The sequence below is a fragment of the Saccostrea echinata genome, unplaced genomic scaffold, assembly GCF_033153115.1.
Source record: "Saccostrea echinata isolate AGI-Se365-2 ecotype Australia unplaced genomic scaffold, CSIRO_AGI_Sech_v1 ptg000030l, whole genome shotgun sequence".
Classification (NCBI taxonomy): domain Eukaryota; kingdom Metazoa; phylum Mollusca; class Bivalvia; order Ostreida; family Ostreidae; genus Saccostrea; species Saccostrea echinata.
In genome coordinates this window covers 33,601,531-33,621,087 of record NW_026889779.1, presented here as the reverse complement: position 1 = coordinate 33,621,087, position 19,557 = coordinate 33,601,531, and the positions used below count along the sequence as shown (strand labels likewise).

Sequence of the window (19,557 nt, the reverse complement as noted above, 5' to 3'; positions counted from 1 at the left end):
AGTATAAATCTAAAAGTAATAGATACATGTATTTAACTTTTTGATCCGCCACCAGAATCGATCACATAGGTTTCTGTTGTCCCTTTAAGGTTAGTTCCACAGATCTACATGGATCGTGTGTAACTTAAAAAAATCACGGAAGTTAATTTTCGACGTTTTAAAGTGATTTCGTATGATACAGGTTCCAAGCATTTATCAATCTGAGGAAGAGATGTACTTTTACGTGACGTTTTGTATGCAGTGAGCCAAATCAGTTGGAACGTATCGTGTTGGGTCCTCGTTTTTAATTGCTTCAGAATTATTTGTTTTTAAAGGGACAAGACTTATTTAAAACATTTCTTTCAAATGTATATGTAAAATTATTCATTCCATGTTTGCGCATTGACGTTTATTTCATGCAGGTATATCAGAAATATTTTAAAGGGTTTTTTGGACTGTTGTCAAATGCGTCAATCACATTATACTTTTCTTTACTTTTCCCTTTGTATTGAGGGGGGATATTAATTTCAAAGTAAATGAAAAGTGCATCTTGTTTATGCTTTGCCAATCAAAGACATTTACCAAGTTAATGTGTGATTTATCATTATCACAACCAGTTGGAATACTATGCGCAAAGTATTCCATTATATAATCGGGCTTAAAGTTTTAAAAATAAAATCCTCGAATACAGCGATAATTTAGCCAAACTTGTACTCCTTACGGTACTTTTGTTTTATTAAAAAAAACAACAAGCCAATGGGCCTTGAAGCTCACCTGAGTATCACGAAGTTGTTGGGCTATGGCTTACTCAATCCCACTAGATCAGTGAAACTAGAATTTTGGACATATAAAAAACGAATTTTACGATTTGTTTAACATATGATAATTATCACAAAGCTTGTCGTCTTTTTAAAGTTTGGCATGTCAAACGTTGCAATATTCGATCATTTCCTTTTGCCTTGTAAAATTTTCCATTTGTATTGCATAATTTTCAATTTGTATTGTATAATTTTCATTTGTATTGTATAATTGTAATTGTGTTCTATAATTTTCCATTTGCAATTCTATCATTTTCTATTTGAATTGTATAATTTTTTTTATTTGTACAAATGAAAAGTTATTCAATACAAATGGAAAAGATCGAATATTGCAACGTTTCACATTCCATTTAATGATTTTAAAGATAAAATACTTTTTAAATATACTATACTGTGTGTTTATTCACCAATCTTTGACCCTCAGGGCGTATGTACATTTAATTAAAACAATGATATGATTACTATTATAACAAGTAATGTTTGCATTAAGTAAAATATTGCCCAGATCCTCACTTGCAGAAGTTCTCAGCTAACAGAATTAAATTACTAGTCACAGGAAATTAGAAAAACCAATTTGCTGTACATTTAAGAAACATAAGTAGTTTAAGGAGTATTATAGATAACATTAAACTGGATAATGTTTAGTGTAGTCATGATACACATTCACACATATAATACACTGTCCACATTTACATCCAAATATGAACAGATACATGTATATAAACAAGTGCACACTTACATACAGTGTATATATACTTACTCGTATACAATTATATACAAATAAATACACACACACAATATGTACATGTATATATGCTTACAGAAGGAAAACTTGTCTGACTATACAGGGGGTACATCACTTGTACCCCAATTAAGTAGCCAAGACAGTGTAAAATATCGAATATAACTTGAAATGTAATACAGTTGGATACATTTTTTTTGGAATCATATTCCATTGTTCTGAATCATTTTCAGATTCGAGTAAGAATGTCAGCATTTTCAGTGGTCATTAGCCATATGAGTTTTTGGTCATTGTCCATCTTATCAAAATTCTTTTAATTCATCAAGTTAGCCCCACCCTGGACTTTGAGCATGGGACGCAGTTTGAAAAATTACCCATAGATTAATTACTGCCAACATGCATACAGGTTGCTTGTTAAACGTTCGGAAATAAATACGACTTTCAAATATACTGAATTGTATATTTTCATTAGACCAACGAGCCCCACCCTTGACCCACGGGACGTGAATTTCATAATTTTGGATTGTAAAGAGTAATTTCTCATTCTAGTGGCATGCAAACAAACTATACCTGCCAGATGAGTAAAGAAGGAATTCTTAAGTTGTATTTTATATGACTAAGGTCGGATTTTACAATTTTCCTGTATCGCTTACAAACAGTTTGCAGGCTGAATATCTAGGAATATAGAAGATGACATGAATTTTGATGTTTCAAAGCGACTCATTTGATCCAAAAATCATGTAGGATATGGATGATATTCATCTTAACTTTTAGAGAATATATTTATGTAAGATGACGTTGATACGGAACGTTTATAAATCCCATGGACTGGTACATCAACTTTACTTTTTACATTAACAGATAGGATAATTCACCATCTCTGAGTTCCTTAATTCCATCAAAACAGAAAAAAAAATCATAAAAAGATTATGTTTAACTCTTCCTTTAAAATAACAGGCGAAAGTTCTCCCAAAGCACGTTTACCATGCTTACTTATTGCATCAACTTTCAGAGATATAGTGTATCCATACGTTTGCCAGGATTCTGCAGTGTCTGCATGCTGATGCAAATTAGATTTCTTATAATAATACTTGTCTACTTTACAGTCTTTCCAATGTTCGACATTTTTTACCGCGAAATTTCTCTTCGAGTTTTATTTTTACAGTTGTACACCTCGTTGGTAAGAAACTTGAATCAGGGTGTAGTTTAATTCAAGTTAGAACAAAAGTGTGGGGGATTAGCTGTGCACATTTTGTCCATACATGTACTTTTACCTTCGTTAGCGAAGAGAACAAGTGGACATCAGCAGACACATAATATCGGGGGCTGGGCGGGGATCTTTTTTTAAGAGTAATCTTTTGCTTTTAATTTGTAATTACTAAATAATTAGTATGGATTTGGGGGGGGGGGTCAATTATAATACCCCCCCCCCCCCTTTGAAAAAAGATGTTATGTGTCTGGACATACAACAAAGATACATGTCATTCATATCGTGTGTATGTGTTCATTTCATTAAAAGTAATCCATATAAAAATCCATAAAAAAGGTGGTAATCCATATAATCCACAAAAAGAGATCCATATAATTTCATATTTCCCAGTTTCTTAATAGGTCGGGATCGAAGTGCAGAGCTTTAAAAAAAAATGGCTGACGATGTGGATGTAGACAGGCATGTCATCTTGATGTTTTGATGTTAACCACAGACTAATTTATTTGTTTATTTCATTGATGAAATCACGAATAACAAAATATAAAATTAAAGATAATATTGATAAAAAGTGTAACACGCTGGGGTTTATTTTAGAACATAGGCAATGTAACGTAGTAAACCGTGTATAGTGCTAACTGTGCCTAATCATTTATTTGTATTAACTTGTTCTTTGTAAAACTTGTATTTATTTTCTGCATGTTTTATTTTACATTTAAGTATATTGATTTCGATTTTTACTTTGGTAGTGGGATTACTGAGGAGCTGGAAGTGTTGAAATCTATATATATTGATGAACTGAGTTTGAAAACAACTGAAAGGTAAACAGCAACACATTCTGGCAAGTTAAATTACCAATGATATATTCCTTGTGTCCAGTATATTATACGGGAAAAGATGAATTGACACAAGAGGGTACTTTGTTTTTATTAAGTATTTTAGTGATTTTGTAATATGTTTCACATAGATAGAATGTTCTATCTTTAAAATGATAAATGTCCTACAGACCCGGTTTAACGATAGAATGCATTCCGTGTATTGTCTTTGTAGCAAAGAAAAAACGGTAGATAACTCTAACTCATTGCATTAACTATGAAAAATCCCGAGAGTTCCGAATGTCAACATGGTGTGTAAATTTGAAACGAGTACAAAAACGTTGGTGAAAATTGAATTCTTCCATTATATGGATTAAATTTTTAGATGAAAGGTATTTACAGTCTCAAAAAGGTTTGTTGTGATTAATTTGACTGTTATTTTCAATGCAACTTAATTAATTTTCTCCAAAATCATTTCGGAGCAATTCTGCAATTTTTTGCTACATTGCAAGTATATGGGTGGTATTCTAACTGTTGTGAGGGCCTGTCCCGAGACACAGTTAGATTATTCTAACTATGTTTCACACTGTGGTCATCGGGGCAAGCGCAGTTCTACCATAACACTCATTACACCTCAGTCGATTTGTACCTCATCTAACCTTCAAAATTCTTTACACAGCTTACACTTGTAACTTTGATCTGCCTCTTCAAACTTCAAAAGCTCATATCAGATTTTTGATACCATTTACAAGAACAAATAGAAAGAAAAGAAATTTAGAGTTGAAATACTGGCATTTTGAACTTGACAAATCTTCATAAAACTAAAAAGATAAGAAAGAGGTACCTTGTGGAAGTGATTTTAATAAAATGTTATCAAATTTTTCTCCAGCTAATATTTTGGCTGGTACAGTCATGAATTCAGCTGGGTATAATACCAGGTACCAACAGATTTTGTAAGGCCTGATATACGATATAGTTTTATAATATAACAAATTTAAAAAAAAAAATATGTCAAGATAATGCACATAAAGTGCTACCATTTTGTAAATTTTGAATTTCCTTGGTGAAGGTAATGCAAAATTTTGAACATGACAGTAAAAACTTTAATTTGTCTTTTTTGACTCATCTTTTCTAAAGTAGAGGTGTTTATTGTACCTAATAAGATGTTATATTCTAGTGGTTGGCCAGAAATTATCAGTCTTCAGTTACACCCTTCTACAGGAGATGAAGTGGAAAAGAAATATGTCTGTATTACACTAGTCTTACAGCCAACTCATAGGGTAAGGATGTTGTCAGATAAAAAGTGGCTAGACATAGAATTGGATATCTAATTTTCCACAAAAAAACATTGCAGTGTACATTTGTGAATCTCTGCATTGGTTTTACACATCTCCTGTCAAGATTATGTTTTTAAAAATGCTCAATTATACATCATTTTTTAATATTGACTGTTTTGTTTTGTTTTTTACTCTTTGTAGCATTAGAGCATGTATTGGATTGTGTCTATACATTTTCTTCACCTCTTTTAATGTTAAACATTAAAATTCAAAACTAATCCTCTTCTTAATAAGTAATATCACACTTTTGAGTTTCATTTGTTTGAGTTTCTAACATCTGATTTTCTGATTTACAGTATCCTCATGAGATTCCCAGCATTGACATCAAGAATCCACGTGGGGTTGGGGAGGAGGAGGTCAATAGGTCAGTAGGTCATATATGTAGCTTTGAAGGTCATATAGTCACACAGCAAATGACATAATCAAGCTTATCATAAAAATTATCTTTCAAAATGATTTACTTGGTAGTAAAATACAAAATTGATTTGCCGTAGGATATACGAGGGGTTATCAAAAAGTTCGTGGACTGATGCGATAAAATTAATACTATGTAGTCTGTGCTTACAAAATTTATGAAAAACATAAATCAACAAATGTTTAAGAAATGTTGAAAATTTTATCTTGATACGTTGGTAATTTGCCAAATTATTCTAAAATAAAAAAGGCATTATATGATCACCCGGCGCTGTCGCCGTTTAGTTTCATGACGTCCCACAACGTCATTGTTTCTCAATGTCCGCTCCGTCTACCTTATACACTTATCTTGATGTGATTACCTGGAGTTAAGTAAGGACTTAAGTCCGTTTTGTTTATATGACTTTACAATGTCATGAACAGCTGCTTTCAATGCATATAATATTGTAAATGTATCTATACATAATGAAAGATCCTCACTTGATTATACCAGAATACTTAGCTTGATGGAGTTCATTTTCTACCACACATGATCAACGTCACTTTTCGACGTGACTGATTTTTGACACTACAAATTGACTTTAACTGTGCATCTTTTATCTCTCTGAATCTTTTTGGCTATTTAAAACGAGTACTCTGGATGTATTTTATTTTTCTGTAGCTCCTTTAAACATTCCCTAGTTCTATACCAGTTTTTCCAGGTGCGAAACTTTAAAGAATGTTGGAAACAGAAACCTCTCCCCCTTTTTTGACGTCATTTTTGAGCCCTTAATTGTTTGTACACTCCATATAAACTTACGATAAAATTTCATAGAATTTACAGAATGGGGTAAAAATTGCAAATTTTACGGAACAATTGTGTTGTACCACATGCCTGGATTATCACATGCCTGGATTAACCGGATTTTTTGACGATAAATGCTCATATCAAAAGAGTTTTTCTCAGTTGCACTCAGGTAGAAAAAACGTCATATTTGAGGTTGCGCCGCTTGGACGTACCATTGCTTACAAAAACAATAACAATTTATTAAAAAAATAAAACTTTTGATTTATGGTTTATTCTATCGATAGAAAAGATGATGCTAACTAAATGTATTTAAATTCATTGATGTACCTAAAGCGGTTTTAATTTTATGGCGCTAGTCCACGAACTTTTTGATAACCCCTCGTACATACATGTATACTTCATTCTTATTTTTGATAAAGTCTAGTTTTTTTTTTTTGCATCAGGTTGCAGTCTTCTTTGATAAGCTTGGCAACAGAACTTCAGGGTGGTCCAATGTTGTATGACTTGATTGAGGTAAGTCATCAGGATAATTCTTTCAGCAATATGACACCTAGGCATGAACATATTAATGAATTAAATAGATATAAAGGAAATGGAATATGTTATTACCTTTGACATTACTTATGTTTTCCAGTTGGCCAAGGATAGTCTGACAGAGGGAAACATTCCTCATTGTCCATGTACTATCTGCTATGAATATTTTCATGAAGGGGATGAATTCACTAAAACTACGTGTTACCATTACTTTCACTGTCAGTGTCTTTCTCGCTACATCAAGCATGTGCTGGATACCATCCAACAGGAGAACCATTCAAAGCCTACACATCATATAGGAGATGATGACCAAACAAAGGTCTGTGTAGAAACAAGGATTCCAATTGGTTTTGCTTCAGGTTTTTATCTCTCCTTGTAGGAGTAAACCATGAAGCTTACATGACTGTAAAAATAACTGATGAAAAATAAAAATGTTGGATAATAGGTAACTAGAGCAGATGTTTTTTAGAAAATACAAAAAAGGAAACTGCTAAGTATGCTTCTTTAAATACAAGTGGGAATCCACAAGTATGTCTAAAGTGTTTCCTTTGTAAGTGACCTCCAGTATGAATAACTTTTGTAGGTTCCATGCCCTGTGTGCCGTGAGGAGATTGAGTGCAACAGTGACATGCTAACAAGGGAGATTACTCCTGAGGACCAGATGCAGTCCTTTGTCCTGACTGATGAAATGAGGAATTGGCAGGAGAAGATGAAAAGGCTCCTCCACAGACAGAGAGAGAACGGTGGGGTCATAGATGTGGAGGAGGAGAAAAACAGATTTCTCATCACAGAGGTAAGTAAACAAAAATATAGCAGTCCTCTATTGTTAGAGAGAGAAAAAAGAGTGGTAGTCACCAAAGACACAGAGAGAAAGATGGTAGTCCTCACAGAGAAAGAGAGAGAGAAAGATGGTAGTCCTCACAGAGAGAGAGAGAGAAAGATCATAGTCTTCACAGAGAGACAAAGAGAGAGAGAAAGATGGTAGTCCTCACAGAGAGAGAGAAGGTTGGTAATCCTCACAGAGAGAGAGAGAGAAAGGTGGTAGTCCTCACAGAGAGAGAGAGAAAGATCATAGTCCTCACAAAGAGAGAGATAAGGGTGGTAGTCCTCACAGATGGAGAAATAATGGTGGAAATCCTCAGAGAGAGAGAAGGATGGTAGTCCTCATAGATGGAGAGATAAGGGTGGTAGTCTTTACAGAGAAAGAAGGGTGGTAATCCTCACAGAGAGAGGGAGAAAGTTGGTAATCCTCACAGATGGAGAGAGAAGGATGGTAGTCTTCACAGACAGAGAAGTGTGGTAATCATCACAGAGAGAGAGAGAGAGAGAGAGAGAGAAAGGTGGTAGTTCTCACAGACAGAGAGAGAAAGATGATAGTCCTCACAGAGAGAGAGAGAAAAGTGGTAGTCCTCACAGATGGGGAGAGAAGGATGGTAGTCTTCACAAACAAAGAGAGAAAGATGATAATCCTCACAGAGAGAGAGAAGGGTGGTAATCCTCACAGACAAAGAGAAAGGGGTGGTAGTCTTCACAGAGAAGGTTGGGGATATGTATGTATGTGAGTAGAAAAGCAGATTCCTCATTACAGAGGATAGTAAACAAAAATTTAATAGTCCTCATTAAACAAAGAGAGAAGAGTTATTCCTAAAAGAACTTTAGACTGGTCTTAAATTTTGATCTAAAGTGAAGCTTATGTAATTCTTTTACGTATGGCCTGCAGGATTTTTAAAGTTTTGAAACTGTACATTGATGAACAAAAGCAAATGAGACAATTTTGAATAAAAACTTGAAAGTTAGTAAAATCTCTGAGACCTGGCTGACCACAGGTCACCTGTTGTCTATTGAAGCTTCTAGTTCATTTTTATACTGCAGTAAGTAACTTATAAAAATATTTAATTCTGAATAATTTGTTAAAAGGATTTATCTTAAAAATATAAGTGTTTTTGTGTTTTCCTCAAAATCTTGCAGGCTTCTGTTACTTTAAGTCTCTGGTAAGAAATATATATATTTATAGTGTCTTGTATCTGTTTTTCTCTTGAATATGTTTTCTGCTCCCTGTAGGATGATGTGGTAGAAATAAGTAACACCTCCACCAAGAATCAGGGGAGAGAATCCCCAATCACAAAGGACACCGAAAGCAGAAACATGCCTAGCAAGGGTCGAGGGAGAGAGTCCCAGGTTTCAAGAGACACAGAAGTTGGTAAAATGCCTGGCAAGGGTCGGGGGAAAGAGTTTGTCAAAAATGACAGAGAAAGACCAGCAAAGACCAAAGTACAGGGTAAACCAAAGGTAACTACATTATTTTCTACTTATTCAGGCCCCTTGTTCTGATCAGCAGTACAAAATTTGGCATCTGTGTATGTATTGCGTGTATATTTTCCCAGCAGTCACCAAGGGATACCAGTTTTAGAGCCAGAGAACTAACTGAGCTAATTCAAAAGCTGGAGAAGGGAAATGAGAGAAGACAAACTGAATTTTCAGAGGAGTTTGAGGTATGGAAGAATCATAATGTCAATGCCTCTAATTTTAAATATTTTTAACTAAAATGGTTAAAAGAGGAAGCTAAACTAATAATTTGCTTTCTTAAAAGATTTACATTCTGAAATGCACACCCAATGAATTAATGTTAATACTATGTAACATTGTCATGTCATAATGGTACACTTTTAAAATCATTTACAGTTGAAAGTATAAAGTATTGGACAGGTATTAAAAAAAATTTCAAAGCTGCTTATTTACTGGTTTCAGGCTATTCACTGAATAACTTACATGCAGAATGAGAGATCTGTAATATTATTTATTAATTAAACTTAACCATCAAGTTCAAATGTCAAGGCTTTTCTGATCCACAGCTTTCAGATACATGTATTACTCGTAAGTGAGATTGTAGGGAGATCCAGACTATTTCATAACAAATAGTGATTAATTGCCCTTTGTTCTTGCAGGCCTTGAATTATATGATGACATCAGGAGGAAGTAAGAGGGAGGGTCAGAGACCAGAAAATCGTCATAAGAACAGGCTCAAACACTTAGTTCCTTGTGAGTTCTAAAATTTTATCTTGAGTTTATTATATGTGTAATAGCCCCCCCCCCACCCCCCCCAAAAAAAACACAGGTTCTTAATTGAAAATATTTGGTAATCACAATAGAATTAAACATCTATAATGCCCTATGAGTACAACAATTTTATCTAGTGTTAATGTTTGATACGTCCTCCAAACAAAACTCCTTCTCCTCTTCTGACTTTATGTATATCAATTTCTAAACTTTTGTATTCTATATAATTCTATACTCTAAATTCTACCCCTTCCCCCTTAGAGGGCCTCTTAATCATTCTACAAAATTACTTGTGGTAGCTGTTCAGAGAACACACCTTTGAGACAGTGAATTTGCTGGTTTGGAAGGGGAACAAAATTGGACAACTCCTTACTATGACAGGGATTTATCAGCCTATTTTGGGAAACGCCATTTTTGGGGAATTGGGAAAAAATTATCGGCTTTTTGATGAAATTGGGAAAAATTAAAAATGTTGCTTAAATCATGTATTCAGGTGTAATTCATTTAACATTTCAGAATGAACTCTAATTTGGGCAACCAAACAGACAATTCAATCATGATCCAACATCATACAAGATCAATTATGAATAATAGGCTAATAAAAGTAAAATTGAATTCAAAGAGTATAAAGTGTTTATACAACTTAGGGTAGTACATATGTGTATGAGATTCCAATTTAGGTCATTATAGAATCTGATTATAAACCTCCTGTAAAATATTATAAGAAGTACACATTTTCTCAAAGTCCTCTTTTAATATGTATTATTATGCATTGAAAATATATTTTTCTATTTGAAATAATGCCTACAGTCCTTACCATTCACTCATAGATCAATTGAGTAGGTAGAAATAACTTAATAAATCTATATAATAACACAATATCACCATTTTCAGAAAAAACGGAGGAAATTCGGATTAAAAGTTGGCGATGTTTTTACAGTGTTTTTAAACACGTGTTTTGACTGTAGATTTGCAAAACGAGTTAAATAGATGAAAATTACAGACATTCTGACAATTTTACTTAGTGTTTTTCCAAGATAATTAAATATAAAAGCATTGTTCACCAATTGGGAAAAAATACTGCCAAATTGGGAAAAAAATGAACTCATTTTCAATTGGGAATGGGGCCGAATTTCGGCCCCTGAGAAGGTACTGATAAATCCCTGTATGAGAAATCAAAAACTTTGAGAAGTTGAAGATTGACCCATTAAAAATAATTTAAATGTAGTGAAACATGTTACAGCAAACTCACTTAAAATGAATTGAGTATTATAACCAAGTTTAATATTTTCATTCCATATGCTTTTAAAACACTTTATGAACAATATACCATATGACATATATATACATGTACCAGTAATGAATCAAAATTGTTCTTTTCTGGCATTTTGCTGTAAGAGTGCCTAACTGTAATCAATATATTTAGTGCTTGTGCTTTTTTATCTCTTTATTCTTATCCTAGGATACTGACACAGAAAATTCTTATGAAAGCAGAGGGTGGGGATTCATTCATGATCGTAATGTATGTAAATAATGAAATGTATGCTGTTTTATGATTTATTTTAGTTGACAACACCAGGGTTGTTTTGAGTGATGGAGATCCAGAAATTAAAGGCTCTGACTATATATGTGCCAGCTACATACAGGTAATGTTACAGATTATGTCTACACATGGGTATTTATGGACATTGTATGTCTATATGTTATATGTAAACAGTGTTGGTGTACATACATATACTGGTCAGTATGTTACTGTGTATATTTACTTTGAAAAAAAAGCTATGAAATTGTGTGTGTTTGTTACAGTGATTCTTTTTCAGCCCAGAATTCACTAAGTCTGCTAGATAATATTTCATTTATTATTAAGAGTCAGATACTGGATGTAATATCTTATTTTCTTTTTGCATAAATTTTCTTTAAGCATGTTTGCATTAATTATACCACCGCTCTGAAGGAAAGGGTGGTATACTGTTTAGTTTAACCCTTGTGTTTCTGTCTGTCCATAAAAAAATCATCACTGTTTTCTCAGCAACTACTCTTTGCAGATGCTTAAAATTTAAGCACACTCTTTGTTTTGGCATGGTATATGGTGTGAGACATTTTTGTACAAATCCAATGTCAACTTCGTGTTTATCCGTGCTAACCACTGAACTTGTGTACAGCGTATTCACTTCAGAGCAGGCGTACTACTAGTGAGCATTGGCTCACAGACTTCTTGTTTGTTCTACAGATATTCTGACAAGCCTCTTATAAACTTACTGTCTTAGAAACTCTTAGAACCTTACAACCTTATCTCATAATCTAAACTCTTAGAACCGCATAACCTTATCTCATAATCTAAACTCTTAGAACCTTACAACCTTATCTCATAATCTAAACTCTTGGAACCTTACAACCTTATCTCATAATCTAAACTCTTAGAACCTTACAACCTTATCTCATAATCTAAACTCTTAGAACCTTACTACCTTATCTCATAGTCTAAACTCTTAGAACCTTACAACCTTATCTCATAATCTAAACTCTTAGAACCTTACAACCTTATCTCATAATCTAAACTCTTAGAACCTTAAAACCTTATCTCATAATCTAAACTCTTAGAACCTTACAACCTTATCTCATAATCTAAACTCTTAGAACCTTAAAACCTTATCTCATAATCTAAACTCTTAGAACCTTACAACCTTATCTCGTAATCTAAACTCTTAGAACCTTACAACCTTATCTCGTAATCTAAACTCTTAGAACCTTAAAACCTTATCTCATAATCTAAACTCTTAGAACCTTACAACCTTATCTCATAGTCTAAACTCTTAGAACCTTACAACCTTATCTTGTAATCTAAACTCTTAGAACCTTACAACCTTATCTCATATCCTTAGTTATATCCTTAGTTATGGTGACAGTTAAATATGGACTTTTTAATGACACATTTTTAATGTTAGGTGGTCAGTGAGAGTGAGAGAGTGGACAGGGGGCGTGTCATCGCTACCCAGGGGTGCCTCCCTGAGACGGTTGGGGACCTCTGGAGAATGGTCTGGCAGGAAAAGTCACAGGTCATTGTCATGGCAACCAAGGAGCAGGAAGACAACAGGGTAACTAGGAAAGCCTCCTTCATTATTGAAATAATATTTATTTAATAGATAGTGAGTAGCCATTGTGACACTACTGTTTTTAGGTCAAGGTGGCTTGTTATTGGTGTGATGCTGGGAAAGAAAAAGTCTTGGAGGGAAAAAATTACAAGTTCCTAGTGAAGGGTAAAGCTGTCATTACACACAAAGACTACATCCTCAGAGAGATGGAGGTATCCAAATATTCCACAACAGACACGGTGAGTTGCACTGGGACATACAGATATGATGCTTGTATACTTATTTGTTGAGAGATTTGAGGATGTATGGACATTCCTTGATACATGCTCACTTGAGTCAGAGAAAAGAAAATGCCTCTTTTATAATAATAAAAAAAAAATTAAGAAGCAAAAAATAATTTGTCATATCTTTTGACTCTTTAATTTATTCAAATTATAAACCCTAAGGCAATGATATGACAGAAAAAGGGACTTTCAGTTTTTTGGAGAATTCTATTTATATAACCAAAGTCCATTGTTTAAAAGCAAGGGTTAATCAAGAAGTATTCACACATTGTTAGGGACTTCATTTCCTGGGAAGAACAAAGACTCGCTGCTGAATGTTGTGCCTTGGGAGTCTTGGTTAAGGACACTCTAATTTTCATGCATTTCTGCTTTGCTCCACAGATAGAGGGAACCAGGTTAGTGTACCAGTTTAATTACACAGCCTGGCCTGATTTTGGAGTACCCAGAAACCCCAGCAGTATCATCCACTTCCTGGAAACGGTTAACATCAAACAAGAGGAACTGTCAGAAGCCGGCCCGATGGTCATCCATTGTAGGTCAGTGTAGAAATCATCACACTGTAGTGAAGTTCCTGTCTACAATACTGATCTTATACTCAGACTTTACAGTTATGGTGGGAATGTGTATTTATAGTGAAGGTCCTGTCTACAATACTGATCCTATACTCAGAGTTAACTGTTATGGTGGAAATGTGTATTTATAGTGAAGGTCCTGTCTACAATACTGATCCTATACTCAGAGTTAACTGTTATGGTGGGAATGTTTATTTATAGTAAAGTCCCTGTCTACAATACTAATCCTATACCCAGAGTTAACTGTTATGGTGGGAATGTGTATTATAGTGAAGGTCCTGTCTACAATACTGATCTTATACTCAGAGTTAACTGTTATGGTGGGAATGTGTATTTATAGTGAAGGCCCTGTCTACAATACTGATCCTATACTCAGAGTTAACAGTTATGGTGGGAATGTTTATTTATAGTAAAGTTCCTGTCTGCAATACTGATCTTATACTCAGAGTTAACTGTTATGGTGGGAATGTGTATTTATAGTAAAGGTCCTGTCTACAATACTGATCCTATACTCAGAGTTAACAGTTATGGTGGGAATGTTTATTTATAGTAAAGTTCCTGTCTGCAATACTGATCTTATACTCAGAGTTAACTGTTATGGTGGGAATGTGTATTTATAGTGAAGGTCCTGTCTACAATACTGATCCTATACTCAGAGTTAACTGTTATGGTGGGAATGTGTACTTATACTCAGATTTGATGGGAATGGTTGAGAACTAATTTAATTTTATTTACAGCGCTGGAATTGGTCGTACAGGGACTCTTGTTGTCATAGAAACACTTATCTATCAAATTAAACAACAAGGTAGGATAGACTTATTAAAATAAACCACTCATTATTTCCTTGGCCCTGTGTAGTGACTTCTATGTTTTAGTTGAACGTGTATAAATCGTTAATTATGATATCCTTGTAGGATTAGACTGTAACCTTGACATTCAGAAGTCTGTTCTGAAGGTCAGATCACAGAGACCCGGGTTGGTACAGACGGAGTCCCAGTATAAGTTTATTTATAGAGCTGTTCTGTGTTACCTGCAGTCTCAGCCAGGATATACCCCTGATCAGGTGAGATATTGATTGATTATATAAAATTTTGTGTCTCGGATTGACGTGTCTCGGAGACATTGATTGTATGTCATTTTGTATCTCAGGTGAAATATTGACTGATTGTTGAAATTTTGTGTCTCAGTTGTCTTTTTGTGTCTCAGGTGAGATTTTGATTGATTGTATTTATGCCTCTGTGAGAACATTTACTCGCTTTGAGGTACAGTAGAGGGGCAAAAATGTGGAGAAAAAATTGTGTCACATTTTCAACAAGAGAGACAACTTGTGCATAAAACTGTCTTGACAGCTGACTTACCAGGATAAAAACATAAAATAACTTACCTCAATATTTGTATTATTAGTAAGGTGACCCTTTAATCAAATGAACTGCTGTATTCTCTTGGGAATAAAAATGTAACAGGAGTGGAGAAAAATGCAACAGACTGGACCAGGATTCAAACCTGGGCCCCCTGAATCTCTAATCAGGTGCTCTACCAACTGAGCTATCTGGCTACAGGCAATACCCCTCTGACCACCACATTCCTCCCTCCTTAAAGGTCTTTGTCCCCAAAGAAACCAACCCAAGCTCTTCCCTGACAGGTCTTTCACCTGTCACTTCCAGGTCATAGCATGGCACCAAATGTAATGGGAGAGGAGAAAAATGTGATCCTGGCCTCCTGAATCTCCAGTCAGGTGCTCTACAAACTGAGCTATCTGGCCACCGGCAATTGAACCCATCTGACTGCCATAGAATGCTAAAGATTTTTGATATAATTTAAGTATAAATACTGTATATGTGTTGGCCTATGTGGTTTCTTATAATGTCAGAAGTTGCTGGTACGTGATCTCATTTATAAGTTTTTTTAATGACATTCAAAATACAGAAGGAACAGCTTCTTTCATTTGATTCTCAGGTCTGGCTTGGCTAGAGATTACAGTCTAACCCCCCTCTCCCCCAACATATGTACAAACACATCAAATGCTCTGCTAATTTACTTGTTTTATGAAATTTTAAGTATTAAAGTGGTTATTTTAAAAATATTTTTTAATCCCCACAAAATATCTTACAACTCATAAGCCTGTGTATCCTTGATTTAAACTTTTTTTTCTAATGTAAATTTTAGAGTTGCAAGGTTTTATAAAGAATTTCTTTCTTTTTTCTTTTATTTCATTCAGTCCATTGAAGAGGCAACTCTCAAATCAAGCCCTAACAAAAGTTACAGGGAAGAGCCACAGAATGAAAAGAGAAAAGAGCCGAGAGGTCGTGGCCGAGGTAAACAGTTTGGATGGAGTATTAAAGTGGACAAAAATCGGGAAGACAAGGAAAGAGGAAACTTTTCTCATCAGCAAAAACAAGAGGAAAAAGTTGTAAAGCAGCCAGAGGATTTCAACAATTCTGAATGTTTAAATAAGAAAGATATACATGAGAAGGATATGTCTGTGCAAAATCAGCAGAGGAAGGGGTTTGGAAGACCACAGTCATCAAAAGTGATGGAGAAAAACAAAACAGAGCAAAACCACACAGAGAAGATAAAATCAGAGGAACAGCCTTCAGCATCAAAAAAGGTGGAGGACAGCCATTTCGAGTCTAGAGTGGAGAAAATTCAGGAGAAGAGACAAAGACAAGGGTTAGGGAGACCCAGATCAGGACAACAAAAAAGTCACAGACAGACAAACAGGCATGATTCACCTGAGGAGGGTTCAAGTAATCAAGTCCAAGAAGATAATGCTGAGAAAGGTGATAATTTGAAAGGGTTGGATAAACAGATGGAAAGAAGGAAAGGATTTGGAAAACCACCAGTAATGGAGAGAAGTGAGGATGTTAAAGAAGGATATGAGAAATCAGTTAGAAAGGAATATACAAGGAGAGGATTTGGGAAGCCATCAAAAGATGCAAACAGAAGTGATGGAAGGAGGTTTGATAAAAATAAAATCAGGGAGGAAGAAAGACCAAGGTCCAGTGGTGGACAGAGAGAATATCTCAAAGAAAAGAAGTGTCCTAGAGAGGAAGCACACAGACAAGGCTCAGCTGAAGCACAGAGATCTTCAGGTGATCCGAAGGACAGTGGGAAAATACCAGACCAGGAGAGCAGGACTGAAGGAAAATCTAAAAGCCTACTTATAGAAAAAGTGATCAAGTCAGAACCTAATGAAGGAAAATCTGACAGAGATTTTGGGGTTAAGGAAATTTTCTCAGAGGCAGACGGAAACCAAAAAAGACAACCGGAGGAGAAATTAAAGAAACCTCCAGGTTTAAATCTTAGTGAGACTGATAGTGACCAAAAAGTACAACCCCAGGAGAAATTGAGGAAACCTCCAGGTTTTAATCTCAGTGGACCTCCATCTGAGCTTGTAGCATCTGTTAGGCCCCCTCCAGGATTTTCCAAATGTAGCTGATGATAGCTTTGTCTAGGGTTTGATAATTAATGTTAAACTGTGATATTATTTATTTTAGCAATTTTTCCAGGAAATGTGTCCTATGATTTGTTGTTAATGAATGTTTAATGAGGCTTTTAATCATGCAATAAAAAAAAATAGAGAGGCATTATTTCATAGTACAAAATCTGCAGTGAAATAAAGTACATTTTATTGAAGATTTAAATGCTGCAATCTGATTGGAAATGATAAGTGAACAGTTATCACAAAATATATCATATATGGCATCATATAGTTTTAACAGATGCTGGTCAACATTAAGCGTTGTATCTTGGACCAGGGCACATAATTTTTGCTAATTAGAATATCAGCCCTTCATGATTCACGTAAAACATACACAGCCATAGCATGTTCTGTCCATTTCATATACAGTTGAACCTTGGTATCTCAAACACTGATATCTCAAATACCATGGATATGTCGAAGTAATTTGGAAGTCCCAATCACTCATTCCTAAAGTATTTTACCCCTGATATCTTGATTCCTCAGATATCTTGAAGTTTAATCTTGGTCCAATCGAGTTCCAGATAACGAGGTTTGACTGTATTTCACACAAGAGCATAAAACAAAAACCCTGGAAATTCCAGCATTTGGATCAGGTGGCAAGGAGGAAAAAGCATCTCTTGTCGATCGGTTACAGAGAAAAAAATTCTGAAAAGAAAACTGATGAACATGCAAGATATTGTGTCCCAGATTTTATTGTGCTCACCCAAGTCAGTAGCTCAAGTAAGCTTTTTATGCCCCGCCATGAATATGGCCGGGGCATATAGTGTTTGTCATGTCTGTCTTCGACCTTCCATCCATCTGTCCTTCCATCGCACTTTGCGTGTAGCTCAATTCAAAGCTGTATCAAAGAAACTATCCAAGATATTTTTATCAAACTTCATATGCTGAGAGATATGCAACTGCATCAACATTTTTTGACCTTGACCTTTCCTTTGACCTTGACCTCACTTTTTCCTAAATAAGTGTTTAGCTCAGTTTTTAAGATACCATTCAAGATAGTGTTATCAAACTATATGTTGATACATACTGATGTAAGCTATTCAACTGCATCAACATTTTTTTACCTTTCCTTTGACCTTGACCTCACTTTTCCTATTTTAGTGTTTAGCTCAGTTTTAAAGAAACCATTCAAGATAGATGAGAGCTACGCAACTGCATCAACATTTTATGACCTTGACCTTTCCTTTGACCTTGATCTCACTTTTCTTAAATTAGTGTTTAGCTCAGTTTTAAAGATACCATTCAATATAGTGTAATCAAACTTCATATGCTGATACATACTGATGAGAGCTATTCAACTGCATCAACATTTTATGACCTTGACCTTTCCTTTGATCTTGACCTCACTTTTCTTAAATTAGTGTTTAGCTCAGTTTTAAAGGAAACATTCAGGATAGTGTTATCAAACTTCATAGGCTGATACATACTGATGAGAGCTGTTCAACTGTATCGACATTTTTTACCTCAACCGGACCTTGACCTGATATAGGCTATTCAACTGCATCAACATTTTTTTTGCCCCGCCATGAATATGGCCGGGGCATATAGTGTTTGTCATGTCCGTCTTCAGTCCTTCCGTCACACTTTGCATTTAGCTCTGTTCAAAGCTCAGTTTCAAAGAAACTATCCAAGATACTTTTATCAAACTTCATATGCTGATAGATATTGATGAGAGCTATGCAACTGCATCAACATTTTTTGACTTTTCCTTTGACCTTGACCTCACTTTTCTTAAATTAGTGTTTACCGTATATACTCGCCTATAAGTCGGTCTGCCTATAAGTCGGTTGTCATTTTTGAGGTTGTGTTGGAGGAATTTGCCATTGACCCGCATATAAGTCGGTACAGCTTTTTGCCAGAATCGGCTAACAATTTCAAATCAATGCTCTGATGTTTTAACCTGGTTAAAATTACATTTTTAGAAATGATGCCAATATTTAATTTTAAATACTAAAAAAATAAGTAATGCACACTTAAGATAAAAAAAAATATTGAAATATGTAGACAATTGTACTTTACGTGCTTAATACTTTATCTTAGAATACAAATGTAATATATCCAGACTTTGTTCAACGATAATCTTCGGAAATATTTATAAAATACTACATGTTGCAATCCAAAAAATGCTAGTTTTTCATGACTCGCCTATAAGTCAGACATAGAGTTTTGAATCAAAATTTAACTCCCAAAAAACCGACTTATAGGCGAGTATATACGGTAGCTCAGTTTTAAAGATACAATTCAAGATAGTGTAATCAAACTTCATATTTTGATATAAACTGATGTAAGTAATTCAACTGCATCAACTTTTTTTGACCTTGACCTTTCTTTTGACCTTGACCTCACTTTTCTTAAATTAGTGTTTAGCTCAGTTTTAAGGATACCATTCAAGATAGTGTAATCAAACTTCATATGTTGATACATACTGATGTAAG

The 19,557-nt window shown here is 34.7% G+C and overlaps 1 protein-coding gene and 1 non-coding gene across 2 annotated transcripts; one reads left to right on the top strand and one right to left on the bottom strand.

The window, feature by feature from the left end:
* Nucleotides 1-3,182: 3,182 nt before the first annotated feature.
* On the top strand, nt 3,183-17,216 carry LOC133197059 (uncharacterized). Its single transcript, XM_061332899.1, has 17 exons — nt 3,183-3,208; nt 3,496-3,567; nt 4,739-4,841; nt 5,195-5,262; nt 6,543-6,612; nt 6,734-6,952; nt 7,217-7,426; nt 8,695-8,922; nt 9,018-9,125; nt 9,579-9,672; nt 11,257-11,336; nt 12,636-12,785; nt 12,869-13,021; nt 13,448-13,602; nt 14,376-14,443; nt 14,553-14,701; nt 15,857-17,216. The coding sequence occupies exons 1-17, from the start codon at nt 3,183-3,185 to the stop codon at nt 17,075-17,077; spliced, it is 3,174 nt and encodes a 1,057-aa protein (XP_061188883.1). The 3' UTR covers nt 17,078-17,216.
* Trnas-aga (transfer RNA serine (anticodon AGA)) lies at nt 15,121-15,193 on the bottom strand. The gene has a single exon. It is a non-coding gene; the product is annotated as a tRNA-Ser (tRNA).
* Nucleotides 17,217-19,557: the final 2,341 nt, after the last annotated feature.

What these genes read in the sequence shown, in the direction of transcription:
- LOC133197059 (XM_061332899.1), top strand. Translation starts at nt 3,183, where the DNA reads ATGGCTGACGATGTGGATGTAGACAG. An exon ending in AAGTACAGGGTAAACCAAAG is followed by an intron (nt 8,923 to 9,017) that starts GTAACTACATTA and finishes ATATTTTCCCAG; the next exon opens with CAGTCACCAAGGGATACCAG. An exon ending in GCTCAAACACTTAGTTCCTT is followed by an intron (nt 9,673 to 11,256) that starts GTGAGTTCTAAA and finishes GATTTATTTTAG; the next exon opens with TTGACAACACCAGGGTTGTT.